General features: G+C 46.9%; 7 protein-coding genes and 1 non-coding gene across 8 annotated transcripts; 4 read left to right on the top strand and 4 right to left on the bottom strand.

The window, feature by feature from the left end:
* The first annotated feature begins 94 nt into the window (after positions 1-94).
* F4822DRAFT_321485 (uncharacterized protein) lies at positions 95-6023 on the top strand. The gene is made up of 4 exons (XM_051455473.1): positions 95-602; positions 662-2790; positions 2840-5072; positions 5133-6023. The coding sequence occupies exons 1-4, from the start codon at positions 309-311 to the stop codon at positions 5397-5399; spliced, it is 4923 nt and encodes a 1640-aa protein (XP_051312379.1). The 5' UTR covers positions 95-308; the 3' UTR covers positions 5400-6023.
* On the bottom strand, positions 5768-5889 carry F4822DRAFT_t91. Its single transcript has one exon. It is a non-coding gene; the product is annotated as a tRNA-Val (tRNA).
* A 1-nt stretch (position 6024) lies between the features above and the next one.
* Positions 6025-8886, top strand: F4822DRAFT_321465 (uncharacterized protein). The gene is made up of 2 exons (XM_051455471.1): positions 6025-7216; positions 7263-8886. Exons 1-2 carry the CDS (start codon positions 6570-6572, stop codon positions 8764-8766), a joined length of 2151 nt encoding a protein of 716 aa, XP_051312378.1. The 5' UTR covers positions 6025-6569; the 3' UTR covers positions 8767-8886.
* Positions 8887-9799, bottom strand: F4822DRAFT_321466 (putative competence/damage-inducible protein CinA). The gene has a single exon (XM_051455472.1). It carries the CDS (start codon positions 9574-9576, stop codon positions 9007-9009), a length of 570 nt encoding a protein of 189 aa, XP_051312377.1. The 5' UTR covers positions 9577-9799; the 3' UTR covers positions 8887-9006.
* Positions 9800-10170: 371 nt separating this feature from the next.
* F4822DRAFT_431472 (acid phosphatase-domain-containing protein) lies at positions 10171-11829 on the top strand (the record flags this gene model as incomplete). Its single annotated transcript, XM_051461483.1, has 7 exons — positions 10171-10205; positions 10255-10371; positions 10423-10533; positions 10584-10681; positions 10950-11217; positions 11267-11372; positions 11431-11829. The coding sequence occupies 7 exons, from the start codon at positions 10171-10173 to the stop codon at positions 11827-11829; spliced, it is 1134 nt and encodes a 377-aa protein (XP_051312376.1).
* A 757-nt stretch (positions 11830-12586) lies between these two features.
* Positions 12587-13053, top strand: F4822DRAFT_431471 (uncharacterized protein; the record flags this gene model as incomplete). Its single annotated transcript, XM_051461482.1, has 2 exons — positions 12587-12795; positions 12861-13053. The coding sequence occupies 2 exons, from the start codon at positions 12587-12589 to the stop codon at positions 13051-13053; spliced, it is 402 nt and encodes a 133-aa protein (XP_051312375.1).
* An 86-nt stretch (positions 13054-13139) lies between these two features.
* Positions 13140-14259, bottom strand: F4822DRAFT_444939 (uncharacterized protein; the record flags this gene model as incomplete). The annotated part of the gene is made up of 1 exon (XM_051463304.1): positions 13140-14259. The coding sequence occupies one exon, from the start codon at positions 14257-14259 to the stop codon at positions 13480-13482; it is 780 nt and encodes a 259-aa protein (XP_051312374.1). The 3' UTR covers positions 13140-13479.
* Positions 14260-14799: 540 nt separating this feature from the next.
* On the bottom strand, positions 14800-16840 carry F4822DRAFT_410621 (peptidase S28). Its single transcript, XM_051458784.1, has one exon. It carries the CDS (start codon positions 16533-16535, stop codon positions 14940-14942), a length of 1596 nt encoding a protein of 531 aa, XP_051312373.1. The 5' UTR covers positions 16536-16840; the 3' UTR covers positions 14800-14939.
* Positions 16841-17268: the final 428 nt, after the last annotated feature.

Raw genomic sequence — 17268 nt, 5'->3', positions numbered from 1 at the left:
TCAGACCGGGTAGCTTATGTAAGTCGGATAAAGCGACGTCACATAGTATTTACCCCACCGTGGGGTCAAAATATTCCATCTTTCATCTTCCATCGTTAAATATTGCAAGCTGTTACTTACGTACGCCGAACATCACATACATCACATACATCACGTATAATCTATACACTCGCTTGCCTTCAATCATAACCAAATCGATAATATCACTCTCTAAATATTTAACATAAATCATTTTCAAAATAGTGATGACGGTGCGGCACATGAGAAAATATCTCGATGGTTAGAGGAGCTAAACGACTCCTATTGCCATGAGTCGGAAACCGGCAAAGTCGCGTGCCACAAGCGGCAAGGCGCCCACCAGTTTCGGTCCCAGTTCCTTTGGCGCTTTCTCGACTTCCTCCAGAGACACCGATCTCTCCTATCTAGCCGAACCACCCGATCTATCTTCCGTATCCGACGCCAACGTTGTCGTATCGCTCAAGAACCTACAGAAAAAGGATGCGACAACCAAGGCAAAGGCCTTAGAAGAATTGGTCACATATGTGCAGGCCCACCCATATGAGCAAGATGGCGGCATAGAGGAGCCTATAATAGAAGCTTGGGTGAGTGTAAATTGCGTGAATTGATGTCTCATCATGCTTATTCAATAATATTACAACAGGTTCAATTATACCCTCGCATCTCGATAGACAATTCACGCCGTGTCCGCGAGCTATCCCACATACTTCAATTCGAATTCACGAAGTCCGGTCGCAAGCGCACAGAAAAACGTATACCCAAGATTGTTGGTTCTTGGCTTGCTGGTACCTTCGACAAAGACAAAGCTGTATCTCGCGCTGCTACTGAAGGGCTTTCCTCCTTTCTTACAACGCCGGAGAAGATAATACAATTCTGGAAACGATGTCAGGCACAAATTCTGAGTTATGCATCCGACGCCATGAAAGAGACACCGGATACACTGAGCGATGAGCGATCTACTAATGCTGATGACGCCGAAGCCAAGTATTATCGGGTGCTCGGAAGCAGCATCGCGTTGGTCCTAAATCTCCTACAGAAACTCGACCTTTCAGACATTGAGAAATATCAGGATAGTTATGATCAATTTTTTGAGCAGGATAAGATATGGGCTAGTGTGACTGTCAATGATGCTACTGTGCGACGATTGGCCTGTCAACTCTTATCCGTATGCCTCGAGAAACGAGCGGGAAGGATTGAGGCGGATCTTGCTCGGCTTAGCAAAACCTTTGTTGCCGAAGGATTAAAGTGTAGCCAAGTAGGCTCTGCAGCGGAATACATAAGTGTGTTGACTGAACTGACCGCAAAACATCCAACAATATGGACATCTGACTACCGCGGAAAAAAGTCGTCGGCATCTAGATTGAAAAGCTTCTTAGAGAAAGGTTCCCAAAGTAGCACACCGAAGTTCTGGGAATCGCTCAATCTCTTGATCGAAGTCATTCCAGCTGATGTACTTCCAAAGGAGCTCGACGAGTCATTAGGCTTCTTAAAGTCTGTGGCTATAGGCCTAGCCAGAAGAGATGAGCCCCGCACTAATGCCGTCGATGGTTGGTCGACCTATTTTGGCATTGCCAGGCGCTTTATCTCAGTCGCCAAATCCTCTGAGGATCGAGTCAAGATAGCACAGGAAAACATTTTCCCCCTCATTGCACATTATATCCATTCAAGCCCTGAAACGTTATCGTGGTCATCAGGAAGCCAACAGCTAATATTAATCAAAGCATATACGTCAACAGCGATCTCTCCATTTAATGATGTTAGGGAGGCCACAGAGTCGGCATGGAGCCAATGGAAAGAGGAGTTCAGATCGCGAGCTCGCAGTTCATTACCAGAGACATCTAAGGAGCATGAAATATCTCAAAAATCAATCCTCGACGAGGGCCATAGGTGGTTTTCCTTGACAGGTTGGATTTCAGACGTTCATGAGAGAACCATCAATACCGAACGCCCAATTCCAGATATACCGGCCAAATACTCCCTAGAACTACTTCAAGACTTTTTAGAGTTGCTAGAGACAAGGAATTGGAAGCCATTTGGGATAGCAGCAACTGTGAAATCAGCCTTTCAACTGTCCCCTCGGCTCTTTAAGCAGTCCTCAGACGCTACAGACGAAATACTCGGCCATTTAATGAATTTACTTTCAAGAAACGGAACGGATTTCCTCCAAACTTCATCCGCGCCTTATATCCTTTCTAGTATTAATTTAATTGGCCGAATCCCTGAACAAGAGCAGAAGCATAACAAGATTTGGAATGCGAGCATTGCAATCCTCCTCGAGCAGATTGAAAACCCCGGAGTCTTATCAGCACTCACGACATTAATCTCGACTGAACATGCCAGCGCACTCGCTAAACAGGTGCAGGAGCTCCAAGCTGAATTGATAAAACGGTGCTTGATGCAGGCTGTGAACACAAAAGAGCAAAGCTGGGACCTTTTCAATACTATATTCACGTTTAATACCTTGACGGATAATGCTGCAAAAAGGCTCATTAAAGAACTCGGAAGCCGTATCATGAATAGTCTAGGCCAACCTAATCCCGGCGTGATCAAGGGCCTACGCATCATAGCAGGAAAAGCGCCAGACCTCCTTTTACAGGACGAGGTGACCCATATGAGCTTGATGGCTAGCTTGCTTAGCGTGTCTGAACGATTCGTCGCTAACTCTGATCTAGCCATACTAAAAGGATTGATGGGTAACCCTTCAGCTAGTGGTTCTAGATTACCTGAATTGGTGCAAAGAAGCCTTTCTACTGCTGATTCAACTTCGCTCTCGTAAGTTCTACGTTGATTTCGTTATGTATCGTTACTAACAATTTCCTAGGATTGAAACTCTTGTTGGGCAAATCACGCAAGCCGCCATCGCTGGCTCGAGCGGAAATGAACAGCTAGAACGGCTGATACCGGATACCAAAATATGGAGGGAGGAGTTAGCTCTCTTCCTACGAGAAAAACCGAAACCGTCCTTCGCTATCACGAGTGCTCTTGGTGGTGCTTACTTTCTCCCTACATTGCCATCGGCAACGGACGATACACCCATACGTCGAGATAGATACGGCTTTTCAATCCCGGAACGTATGGGATTATACCTAACCCATCTACTTTCTTCGGGATTCCAGACCAACGCTTTACCACACCAAACACAAGTGGAGATAGTGATATGCCTGTGTCTGACTACAGGATTAGTATCAGACCAGTTGACTGACGAGACCGAAGATAAAATCCTGGACTCGAGGTTTTCTGTTGAGACTACTTTGGATAGGAGAACTTTACTCGCACCTACACGAAGGGTCATCATCGATATAGCTGATAAAGCTGAAGGGTGGAGGGATGGGACTGGCGCGAAAGCGTCGAGGGTGATGCACGACGTTATACGAATATTACTCGACGAGTCCAGATCACTGACGCCTATGGGGCTATACGCTGCGAAGGCTCTAAGCGAGATTCTTCAGGCGCTTGCGGACAAACACGGCTTCCCCTCCCGTGGGGAGCAATGGCTTGCGGATTTGGATATCCTCAAAAATAGTCCTTCGACCGTCCTTCCCGCGATAGCTGTCCTGAGCGGCCTTGGAGAAACGATATCTTCTTCGAGGGTAGTAAGTAATTTTTGCAATCGCTTAGTCAGTGATGCTGCGGGGGCCAATCTCGGCCAGGAGAAAGCTCTCATCGTTCTCGTACTTCTCAATGTCTGCATGCGAATATATGACCTCGGAGAACTTCCTGTCGCGAATAACCGATTGGTTTTTGGAGTCAAGCAAATCACCTCGTGGTTTGATACTCCCGAAGAGGTCGACTCTCATTTTGCAGCAGAAGCCTGTCGTTCTCTCCAACACCTCCTCCCTTGCGTTAAGGACGTATATGGTCCCTATTGGGAAAAATCGTTAGATTTTTGCATATACCTTTGGACGAAATCTAAAGCCGATCCCCTTGAGCCCCGCATAGCAGAAATATACCACTCCCTCCGTCTTTATACCACATTGCGGTCAATGGAGGACCCTAACGACGACCTCGTCGATACCCTACAGTCATCTGTGGAGAAAACCTCGGAAGCATTAATTGGATTGCTCAAAATTCCCAGGACAAGAATATCGCAGCCGGTGAGTACTGTGGATTCAATAATCTGTCGAGAGGTAGAGATAATTCCTTTACACCACATTAAGGATTACTCAGAACTATATGGATTATTGGCGAGCGAATCTCAGTACGTCCAAACAGCGGCATTCAATGTTCTTCATAAGGCATTACCCGCTGCACAAGAGAGTTTATCCGTAGACATCCTCCTAGAGAAGAAAGATGCTCAGCTTCCCGGCGAGCTCCTGTCTCTCCTTCTGGACGCGCCAACATTCGAGGCTTGCTCAGACGAGCTTGCTATACCTCATTTCCCTAGGTCGATTCGTTCATACCTGCTCTCATGGCATCTGGTCTTTGATTCCTTCGGAACCGCGTCATTTAAAGTACGAAGTGATTATACGGAAAATCTCAAGACAGCGAACTACATCGGCCCTCTACTAGAGTTCACATTTGATGTTCTAGGTCACTCGGCGGCTCGTCCCCTAAATATAGAAAAGGCCAATTTTACGGAAGATCAGATTAAAAAGTATGATCTCATTCTTGCGGAGGCCGAAACTGATGAGAGGAACATGCAGTGGCTTCTTATTCATCTGTTCTACCTTGTGCTGAAGTACGTACCCACTCTATTCAAGGGGTGGTATCTCGAATGCCGTTCGAAGCAGACGAGAATTGCCGTCGCAGATTGGATGACTAAGTACTTCTCTCCAATTATCATAAAAGAGGCCTTGGAAGACGTTTCACACTGGAAGGACAACCAGGAAGCGCCCGCGGAAGACGAAAAAGAATTAATTGTTAAAATCAGCCGTTCCGCCAAGGAGATAACTGCCGGATACGAAGTGGATGAACTGCAAGCCTCGATCGTAATAAGGATCCCACAAGAATATCCACTTGAAACAGTCACAGTAGCGGGAATAAATCGTGTGGCGGTTAACGAGAGGAAATGGCAGAGCTGGATCATAACAACACAGGGTATCATTACCTTTTCAGTAAGTTTTCCCATATGTCATTCGCATTTCTTTCGCAGAAATTCTCACATTATCCTCTAGGGCGGGAACATTATCGATGGTCTCACCGCGTTCCGCCGTAACATAGTTGGTGCGATGAAGGGGCAGACCGAATGTGCTATTTGCTACAGTATCATCAGTACCGATAAGAAGACGCCAGACAAGCGCTGCCAGACGTGCAAGAATCTCTTCCACCGCACTTGTCTGTACAAGTGGTTCCAAAGTAGTAATCAAAATACCTGCCCGTTGTGTCGAAATCCGATTGAATATCTTGGTTCCGATAGGAGAGGAGCTAGGACTGGATTATGAGGCAAATTACCCAACGTACGTCAATCGTCAAGGCATGCGACAGACAGACAACGGGGTTTTCAAACTTGGGGAAATGAATCGGCAACGGCCTACCCAGATAATGGATGACTTATAAAACCACAAATATGTGCGCATGGTTTGTAAGGAAGAGTACTTCCTCCTCGTAAATTTAACTGGCTGGGAGTTCGAAGGACGTCCGACAGCGTAGTTTAATTAACGAGAACGCCGGCTGTCGGTGTCCCTTCGGACTCTCAGCTGGTTAAATTTGCGAGGAGGAAGTACTCTTCCTCGCAGACTGTGCGCGCATCTTTGCGGCGATAGGCCATAAATAATAAATAGTGAAATACAAAATCATATAGAAAAAAAAATCTCAACCCCAGGGCTCGAACCCGGATCTGCGGTCCCTTCTGGGCCTAGGTAGAGGCCGTATCATCCCCGTTTTGGCTTACCTAGGTGTCAACCGCCGTGCTAACCATTACACCAGGCTGGGCTAATCGTGCGTGATTGATCTGCCTTAGGGATTTTTGAAGAAAAGTGGTATATAAAGTTCAAACTCTTCCGCACGCACACGTCAAAGCGACGAAAGCTTGAAGGTCGTAGGTTTTTTCATCCGAATCATGCCGGCTTAAGAGAGAGAACAAAAATATCCTCAAAACGCACTCCACAGCCACTGATATAGATACTCCCGTCTTGTGGCTTGCATTAGCGTGTTGTATACCGTGATATACATGTGAAGGATCGATACCGACTTCAGCATGTTGCTAATGGTTAGATCTGATTGACTATATTGCTTCCGACAGAAGAGGGACTAATAGTGGCTGAGGAGAAAAGAATCCAATCCGCGATGCCAGGGATATGAGGTTGGTACTCAGCCGTGAGGCGGAATAATGTTCCACAACATAGGATATTCCCCAGTCGGACGATGAGGATATAGTACCCTAACTAAATATAGCCCTATGACTCCCGACTTGCAGCTTGACCTCGTAATTGAATCATTCTCACTTCAAGTCCTACGTCCTTCACCGGCCTTGATCCCGATGCGATGGGGTCCAAATCGCGCCTATACTTAATGTGGTTTTCGGGTTCCGACCAAGATTCTTTCGCGATTTTACATCCATAATTCTTTTCGTTCCCATTAAGTCTTTCGTTCACTTATTTTTATGTAATAATATGGATAACCATTCGTTCAATTCATTGTTGAGTCATTCATTCAATCTAGATGAAGACTCGCATTTTCTCGAGGCCGGGATTAGGGGTTCTTTAGGGAGCGACCCCCTAATTTCTAGTATAGAGGTCACTTCCTATATCGAGGACCGATCCGAGCCATCGGATCGAACTATATCGCTGTGTTCTACTAAGGGAGACCCCTCCGCCTATACAATTAACAGAAAACCACTTCCCTCGACAGCATCTCCACCCCCTACTCCGCCTGCGCAAACCGATGCTAGAGCTTCTCTTTTATCCCCCTCCTCATCCAAATCAAAACGCCAAATAATATCGACAAGGGGTAATCACTGGAACTGGGAATTAGGAGCTTTAGTCCTCAGTTTTAGTTCGTTGGCGACTCTGGTAGGGCTACTGATCTACGTCGACAATCGGCGACTAGACGGATGGAATGGCACACTGAATACCGTCGTGTCCAGCCTAGGAGCTATCTCACGAACTTCTCTTGGATTCGCTGTTAGCTCGTGCCTAGGTCAAATCAAATGGAATTGGTTCAAAAAACGACCGGATAATATCATCGCCTTTGATAGGTTTGATGACGCGAGTCGCGGACCCTGGGGAAGTCTGTGGCTCATACTATGGCTTCGGACTTGGTAAGACAGTCAGCGATACCTCAGGATATCACTAATTTGCTCGTAGCCACTGGGTCACTATTGGCGCAATTGTTACAATAATACTTCTAGGGTTCGAACCATTCCTACAAGCCGTGATTCACTTCACCGGCCAATTGGATCCTAGCGCCGATTCTCCGAGGATACAAATTGGCCGCAGCGAGAAGCTGGACGTAGGCTCGTACTCCAGTGACGGTTCAACACCTGTTATGGGTGTGCGGCTGACACCCTCTGACATGACCATAGAGCTTGAGCCGTATACCTTCTTACCAGACCTTGGAATTGTGTCTTCATTCAATAATGGGTTTTACAATTCTTCAAACAACGCTAAACAGACTACCTCGTTTGTCTGCCCTACCGCAAACTGCACTTGGCCGGTTTTCGCCTCGTTAGCGGTTTGTAGCGCCTGCAACGACGTATCGCATCATCTACGACGACACGAGGAAAATGGAACTAACTTAGGTATCTCGTATACAAGCACATCCCAAATGCAGGGCAACTACACGATTTATTCTCTGCCCAACCTCAACCTCGCAAATATATTCAATAGCACTGTAACCCAACGTGGGAATCTTTATTCCTTAGACACTTATATGGTGGCAACGACGATTACTGATCCCCAACTCACCCTCTCATTCCAAAACATTACCACATTAATCACCGCAGTAGACATATTAAAAGCCGACGCGGGGTATGAAGCGGGAAACTTGGAATGGGAAGATACACCCGTTTCGGCGACGGAATGTGCGCTCTATTTTTGCGTCAATGCCTACGAATCTACTGTTCAAAAGGGAATTCTCACGGAACGAATCGTAGCCTCCTGGGCTGAAAAAGATCTTGGTTCTTATCGCCATACGGGGGGCAACAACTATTCCGAGAGTAGCACCCATTACGATCAGTATGATAAGTGGATCAACCACTCATTCTATTATTATCCGGGTCTTGACTACCCTCGAAGTGACCTCGAGATATTTATACCGGCAGGAGATCTTAAGAAATACGAATTGACTGAAGGACATTTCAATTTATCACAGAATACTATCGGCAGTACAGTACGTTACGTTAACGAACAACTTCTGAATTCTACTATGGCATGGCCCTTTCCTTATAACCAAAAACCGGTCGTACAAGCTTTATACCAAAGCCAAAACTTCACGGCCACCTTTGACAGGGTCGCATGGACTGTCTCCAGTTGGATGAGGGATATGTCTAATGTCACGAATCCTGGTGTCGGACACGAGTGGATCATCCATATCCATGTTGACTGGTCGTATATGATTCTTCCGCTAGTAACCATAGTCCTTGGCCTGATCTTTAGCTTTTGGTCTATTCTCGAGACGCGCAGATTGCATTTAGATCCTTGGAAGACGGGTATGATAGCGACGCTCACGCTCTCTGTGGACGCTGAAACGAGGGCACAACTTCGACATGCGGAGAGGAACGGGTATCTTGATAAGGCGGTTAAAGCGATGGCGGTGACATTTGAAGATGCTGGATGCGGGCTGGAACTGCGGACGAAACATGGTGGATGAGTGGTTACATTGTACTATCGGGACGGCGTTCGGTTATCACGATTAGAGGCAGCGCATTAAATTTATAGAACGAATGACGATGATCAGTGTCTAAATGTCTATTATCGATAATTCACGATAAAATCGGTCCAGAAGATCGAAATTTATGGAGCGGAATGACCCCCTGAACCCCTTAAAGATGCAATTTACCAATGACCCCACATAAGACGATGCAACCAGTCAACATATAATAGCGCCTTTTTATACTTTCTCGCCACCCACAAGGTCCACGTCCTGTTGGTGGGATATTAGGGCATCACGGAGCCGCGACAGGGCTTCCATGACGGTAGCTTCCCGGACTTGCTCACGCGAGCCCGGGAAGCAAAAGGGCCCTAAAGGCTGAGTACCATCAGGCGAGGCGATGCCGATATAGACCATACCAACTGGTTTCCCATCCTGTGGCTCCGGCCCGGCAACGCCGGTCGTCGCAATGCCCCACGTTGTCAGACTTCCATTACAAGCTGTAGCCTTACGGGCCCCTTCGGCCATCTGCGCTGCTACGTCGGCGTGTACCGGGCCTTTCTTCGTGATAAGGTCATGGTCGACATGTAGAAGGGACTCCTTCAGGGGCGTGGCATAAGAGACTACTCCCCCGCGCATGACGGCGCTCGCCCCGGGTACAGAAGTAAGCGCAGCCATGACGCCACCAGCCGTCAGGGATTCGGCTACGCCAAGGGTCTCGCCGTTCCGGCTGAGAGTCCGTATTATATTCGTGGCTATGTCGGAGAGCGTTTCGGTGTTTGGTTTCGTGTACTCAGGCTCCGAAGACATGGTTTTCTGCAAGGTCGGATATTAGACGTCGATTTCTATCTAGGTAATTATCGCATCAATACACCAAAAGAGGTATGTTGCCCAAGGAGGTAGTATTCGGAGAGATTCGGGCATTATCTAGGAAAAAAGATTTTGTGATGAGGCTCGCATTGTTTTAATGCATTCAAGTTTACCCAGAAGGAGGATGTAACCGTACTTTTATAGGCCGCAAATCAAGAGTCACGATGCTTACCAAATTTGCCCTTTCGTGTTGAACAACAGTTATGCGTAAGCTACATATGGGCAGTGCCCTCTTCGTACGTCCAATTACTGAAATGCCGAATGCGTGCTGAGAAAACTTGGACCGGAAATGCAGGCAGGCTAGCTGCAAGGAATGAAATACTTCGACCCGTGATCGGGGTTGCTTTCCCGTTGCTCCCTCACCCCTGCTTTATTGAGTTACAGTAACATTAATTTACAAGTGAGGCTCTAGACAGCCTCTGTGAGAAGCCACGTATAAGATGGAATCCATATTCTCTCCAGTTAGCCCGCATCCAGGGACGAATGGGACGAATTCGGTTTGGGCGCCAACTCAACGAGGCACGCGTTTTAGCAATGAAGTACCCAACGATCGTTGGTATCGACCTCGAGTAAGCATGACAACTTGTTCGCATGTCTCAATCGCTCATCTTCTTAAAGTAATACTTTCTGGGTTGGATGTCTCGATCAGAACAACTTGGGCTCTCACGGGTGGATCGGAGACACTCCCGAAGATAACCTTGTCATCCACCAGAATCGAATTATCGCGGACGTGGGGTTAGTAAGTGACTTCTGTGGGGAATTTCCCGTTCTAATAGATATATCTAGAAGTAATTCCCGACAGGTCACAGCATCCGACGATATCTTCGATATCATCCATGACCTTCTATTGAATCATGTCCGGGTTGCTATCGTATCCAGGAACGACAACAAAGCACTGTATGTCTATATTCTGATTCATGCCAATAGTTCTGTCTCTAACGATATAGATGTGACCGTGCGTTATGGTTGCTTAGTATTACCGACCCATACACCGGACAACGAAAACCCTTTACGGCATACATAAAATATGATGAAATAATGGATAGTTTGTAGATCCACTTCCTGAGGGAAAATTCACGCGTTAATGAGTGAAGGGTCGAAATGTCATCATTTTCGCAAAATACGAGAATCGAGCGATGTTGACTATCATAAAATGGTATTGTCTCGTTACCTACTCCCTACAACGTCGAGTTAGACTGAGTTTAATATTAGCTTCTATTCGATGATGAGTCACGTAACAGCGACGTCGAGTTATGGCGAGGAATGCCTCGTCCTCCCCGCCTTTATAGATACGCGACTAACAATATCAATAGGTGTCACATTTCAGAAGGTGCAAAAACCATCCGTAGGCCTGAGTTGGGATGATTATCAACAAGGACTATATGTTTGGCGTTGTAATGATTATATAAGGCGCAACACTTCTAACATAGGGCTGGATCCATTGCCTAACAGGAGATGTGTTGGCTACGTTGGAACAGACAGTGACACAGCTAAGCTTTATAAGTCAGGTGAGCGACGCCGTCCGAGCGGTCGGCCGTCGAGGTGGGGTTGGGGTATGTACGTTACGGATGATCCGAAAATGTAAGCACCTCATCTCCATATAGATTCTTTACTCACTTACATGATATAGCGCAGAAGAATTCGCAACATGGCGTCGTGAACGTGACGCACCCGAGAATCATTGGTTTTGTCCCGTGTTCGTGCGCGATTATGAGATCTTCCAATGGATACGTAAAGTATAATCCCCATATCAACTTGTTGGATTCTCTGTGACGCTTACGCTTGTGTTAATAGGTTTGGGTGAAGGAGGGGTCAATCGAACAGACAGACGTAGATAAGCCGGACCAGGAAATCGCTCAAGAACAGATTGATCGCGACAACAAGATTGAGAGAATATTCGGAATCAAAAAGCCTTATATTCTCTTCTCTAAGCACGTGGACATGTCGGGTACCGGCCGGCGAAGGTTCAATGAAATGGTGGTATACCCCCAACTACAAGACGCATTGTTCTATGGTCAGCCTGTACTGCTTCGGGACGCCCCGTTATTAAATAGGCCTCATTTGAACTACCAGGAGAAGATAGCTGAATGGAATATTACAACAAACGACGAAAGTCGTCACGAGCTTGGAGGTAGGCGGGGTGGCACGGTGATTGAGACGGAGAGACATATACACATTAGAATCGCGCGATGAATTCTAAACCCTTAACTCACCAGGGGCTGCGTATGGGGGGTTGCTTGGCTGGTCACGATTGAATATCACCCCCCACTCTCCGGGTCCATCCGGAGAAAAGCTGCGTACACGATATATGGGGTATCTGCTCGGAACACCCTCTTGTAATGTAAAGAGAATGTACAATCATATACCTACCTAGGTAAGTAAACTCCAGGGGAAAAAAAAAATTGCATCAGTAATTAGCAAAACCATTCATTGCCGGATATGAAATACCGTTCTATCAGAGTGAATTGATACGTCTATGATGCTGTATATTCTTTGCTTGCGTATATCTCCTGCAGCCACAAGAGCACTATTGACGCCACTTACCACCAATAACTGTAGGTGGTTATAGCGGTCTGGCGGATTTTACTCGTTAGTCAACACGCCTCTGCAATGGCACTTATGGAGAGTACCTAGTAATATGAAAATTTTATGGAAAGAAAACAGAGTCGTCGTACGAAGTATATTTATCTACATAAAAAAGAAAAAGGTACCAATAAGCTTGTCTAACTACGAAGCAAGGAAATATCCAAGACACCGACCGCCACCGACGAACGGCGCAGACACTACCGTGAATTTGTAACTAAGTCTTATTGGACCTGAATCTCCTCGAGTCTGTATAAATGCTACAAACAGGCCATACCCCTACTCATCTTCGGCAATCACATTTTTGAGGAGACAAAAAACTAGGCTCGATACCCTCCAATTTCGCAAGCCATAACCCCTCTCCACCATGTCCGAATATACATCTACACGCGAAGGCTTCCAACGCGCCATGGAATGGTCGCTCCAAGGAAACCCCGAGGAAGCAAAATCTTATGCAGAAGCCACATCACTCCCAACCTTTTACCATCAGATGAATGGTCGGCGTTTAGCATATGACGACTACGTCAAAGGTATTGTTGAGTGGCGTGGCAAAGTCAGCGAGTATAAACCTGTCGTGTAAGTTCCCATCCGCCCACCCACGATCTTATACTTCCCCCATCGGAACTAACATGACTATTAAGGCACGAGTTCCTTCGCGATGGTGATCAGTTGGCCGCCCGTATGACCGGCACGATCAAGGTCAGTGGTTCAGATACTCAATTCGAGAGTTTCATGTTCGGCAAGGTCGACAAAGCGACCGGGAAGATGGAATGGCTTGTTGAGCGGTCGGTCTGGGGCCCTGCTGGTGGTGCACTTGAGCACGGTGTTAATTAGGACAATTACACACATGAGCTTGTGTAACGTTGGGCTTCACCCCTTTTTGGCTATGCGTCAACAAGGTGTTCAAAATCATAGAATCATGGTAAACATATCACATCTAATGTTGGTTCTTAAATGAAATGAATATGCCAACATTCATGCGAATCAGCTCGGGGCATTGCATATACGTTATGGGTGAGAATATCCCTTACAGATCTAAAACTAACGTCTCGGAAGACCTCATCATTAATTAAGATATAACATCTAACATTACACTCTAACCAACTCAGTTATAACAGGGAAGCAATTAATTTTAAGCAATGCCTGCATACTGTATGAACAACGGACGTCTACTTGGCTAAGATGTAGTGCATCAAGCAACGTGGCCTTAATTCCTGGATAGCGCAGAATGATGAGCAAGATGACTTCCAAGGTTACTACCTACTTTGCAATGTCCACAACCCACTGGGGAAGCAGGCTAGGCAAAGTGCGAGGTGACACTTCTTCTTCTTGCGGTCTCCTACTACTGCCGTCCCATTGGATATGTTTGAACGCTGGTCTTGTCGGGAGCACGTCAGTCTCGTTATCCTCTCCCCACTGGCTAAGTCTCCTCTTCAGTGCGATATGGTGGCGAGGGACAGTTTGTCCTTTTAATCGTTGGAAAAGTTCCCACATGGTTTCATCTGTTGTAGAAGGATCTTTTTTCATTTTGATTAGGTCTACAATATCTTCATTGCTTATGTCAAGAGCAGCAGACTCGCTCAATGTAGAGGAATGGCTCGACGAGAAGGAATCACCCGATGAGTAAGAAACACTTAGGTCATCGGGGTTTAATGAGTAGGGCCACGAGTCATCGGATTCGTAATCGTAAGGATCAAAAGCTAAATCTGCATCGTCATCTAAGTGAAGCAAACGCTCGAGAGAAGAGGAAGTGGAAGCAGGACTGTTCGGCGGATCTGGATAAGTAGGGCGGTCTAGCTCCATTTCCTCTTGGTCCCGCTGGGCTGTCTGCATAGCCCGTTGTTCAGCTTCACGGATTAGAAGTTGCCGTTCTGTCAACTCTGGTCCTTCCCATCGTCGGATCTCCTGAGTTTTTGCTGGGTTAGATGCAGCCGTGCGACGGCGCTTAGAGACACTAGGCAGTGCTCGACTTTCGCTTCTATCCTCACCTACGAGCTTCCGTAGCGAGGAACGAGGGGTAGCAGGCCTGACTCTAGCCATTGTATGATTTTTAGTTATACGATAAAGACTGATTGGATCTATAAGACTGTCACAGAAATGGTGTTTTTAGGATTGAAGAGCTTGCTTGGTAAATTCTGCTTTACTAGATTGTGAGATGAATGCTGACCGATGTGCTTTTACTATTTGCCCGAGCCGTCGTAATCTAGGGCGGCGAACCAGACCTAAATACATTATAGCCAATTGATAGCTTGTTTCTGAAACAAATGTGTTGTTGGGCGAAAATTTTATGAGGCGAAAAGACTAGATTTAGGAATAAAGAAATTGTTCAAATTATTCTAGAAGTATAGGGTAGCGTACAACGGTGTTATTTTAGAGGTGTCGGCCCTCGACCTTCCGGGTCACACAAAGAGCGACTTGCTTCAGCATAAAATGCGCTACATCTTAGCGACAAGACACCTAAGAGAAATGGGTATCATCACAGGTCAATCGTTAACTTCTACCTAGAGATTTATGTTACCGCCATGTTACGAGCAACATCCTAGCTGCGCGCTTGTGACGATGCTAAGACAACCTGGGATTCACTGAGAGGTTCAAGCACAAATCTAGAGCAATGGAAGTAGATACAGTTAGCTTTAGTTTATAAATCTTCGTAAATTAAATGCGGTAAAACTGAGCCTTTTATGGCCGACTCTAACTATGGTATAAGTATTTTTTTTGACCTACTTCTTCTGGTCATAGAACTCTTGCACCCAAGCTGCCATATTGGCAACTTGTGCGTCGGCAATAGCTTTGACGCCGGGGTTGACGGCCCAATTCTGGCCGTACAAATCAGAGCAATGGGTGCCGTGTTCGACTACGCGTATCGGGAAGTCGGTGGTGCTGTTCTTCGGGCCACCAGGTCGGAAGGTCGAACTTAGGGTCGAATCGCGCCAAGGGTCCCATTGACCATTGGTCATCATTAGACGTGTTGTGTTTGTCTCAGACCAACCACCAGTGTACGTGTTCACGTCCGACGCAGACTTTCCGTTTGCGATGCCGAAGTTTTGCTCGGGGAACCAAAGGTAGCATTGCGATCGCCAGTAGTCTACGTCAATGAGGCGGGAGACGATAGTGGGGCGATCTGCCGGGGCGCCGTCCTGCCAATACTCAAACGGTTCGTTACATAGCATCCAGTTCCATTGTCGGTTACCGGCGTTGCTCGGGGCGAGGTCGTGGTAAATCGGGTTGGAAGCGTTAAGCGACTGGAAGCATTCGGTGTTATAGGTTCCGTTGAAGTATCCGAAGCTCTCGCAGTATCCGGGTAGTTCAACTTCTGTGAACCACTTCACGTAACCGTGTAGAGCACGAGCCAAACCAACTCCCTCTGGACCGGGTACGGAAGTGGTGGCGTTCGGCCAGGCGTTCTCAATGTAGTCGCAGAATTGGTAGTAAGGAGTGTGGCCGGTGAGGCTCGCAGAGTAGAATTGACCAGACTGCCAAGACCATGGGCCATTCGCGAGAGCAGTAGCGAAATCGGCGTCCTCCAAGCCGTCAAGCTTGAATCTTGCCTTTAGTCTAGCTGCCTCTCTAGGCGTTCCGTTGGTAAGAACATTGTCAACATAGTCAATGACTTTGGATAAATCCGCGCTGCAGTTCTTGGGCGTTGCCTCTTGGACGGGGACGAAGTATTGCCAGAAGTCACTGATGGCTTCGACAACACCGCTAGTGCCGTAGTAAGCCCAGAAAGTACCAGGATCCTTGGTCGCGATCCATCCGGCTAAAGCACCCGGGTAGGAACCGCCTGTGTAAATCCAAGGAGCATCTTTCGCACTGCTCTTTCCAGTCTTGTCAAATGGCGCATCGAAATTGTTGGCAAAGTAGGTGTTGTCCTTGATGGAGTTCTCGAGAGTCAAATATTGTAGGTTCTCAACGGTCAATTCGTCGTATGGTGATGATTCACCCCAATATCTGTGCTCCATAATGACAACCGCTCCACCGAGCTTTTGTGCGAAAAGCCCTGTCAGGCGCTGGGCGGTAGTGTAGGACACATTGAAACCGTCGGCAGCTTGTTCGCCGGGGTTAACGAAAATGATCGGCGAACCGGGTCCTTTCCAGTACTGTGCGCCGTACCAATATCTCTGCTCGAATGTACCTAGATCGGGGTTCGAATGATCGATTAACTGGTCGAAGGTACCCCAACCCACAGTGCCGTTACCGAAATCGAGGATGGTGTCTTCGTCAACGGGGCCAACTTGCATACCAGCAGTATTCCTCATATACTTGGCAGAGGCGCTGGTCGCCAGCAATAGCTGGGCGGCTGCTGTGAGAAACTTCATCTTGGCAACAGTCCCGAACACCTATAAGAGCCAAGGAGAGTGTGGTAGAAAAAGCCACAACGAAATCTATTGACCACGGACCTCCCAGCTTTATATTATGTGCCTGAGAAACTACCTACCTAGTGCAGCTTATCTCTAATGAGCGCGACTCATCGCGTGCTCGATCAGCAATGCAACCTTCCTGTTTGTGCTCTGGCATCCCGTATACTGCGCCTGTGCTGCAGGACGTACGGGGATGTACGGGGAACATCGACAGGGATTATAGATATCCTTCCGTTTTCGGTAAAGCCGCGATAGGCTATGCCCTATGCAAACCTAAACATGGCTCAGATAGCCCGCTGTACTAGCGTTTTTAGGTGACCGAATTAAGCATAGCATATTTTAGTTATTTTATTTCTGTCATAAATCAAACAATTCAACACTAAGTGCCATACGCTGCGCCACTCTATTCATTTGTTTTTCAAGCTTTTCAAGGTTGTTTGCGCTGTATGTAAGAAATTAAGAAATTTATGTCGGAAACTCTTGGCTATGGCATAAATAGTATAGAATTCCACAAATTACCCCATAAATTATATCCGCTGTTAGGTGCCTAGTACAGGTACACACATATCATTGGTGGATGCGTATACCGGTAGCAAATAATCAGGGGAAGGCTCTAAGCCTTCGGTGTAACATTGACCCTCTTAATGCCTTATAGCTGAGGGTCATTTGCAATTAAATTTTCCAACATCGA

This window comes from Hypoxylon trugodes (assembly GCF_022578975.1).
Source record: "Hypoxylon trugodes strain CBS 135444 unplaced genomic scaffold F4822scaffold_7, whole genome shotgun sequence".
Lineage (NCBI taxonomy): Eukaryota > Fungi > Ascomycota > Sordariomycetes > Xylariales > Hypoxylaceae > Hypoxylon > Hypoxylon trugodes.
Note: the sequence above shows the minus strand (reverse complement) of the source record. Positions and strands in the feature narration are given on the sequence as shown.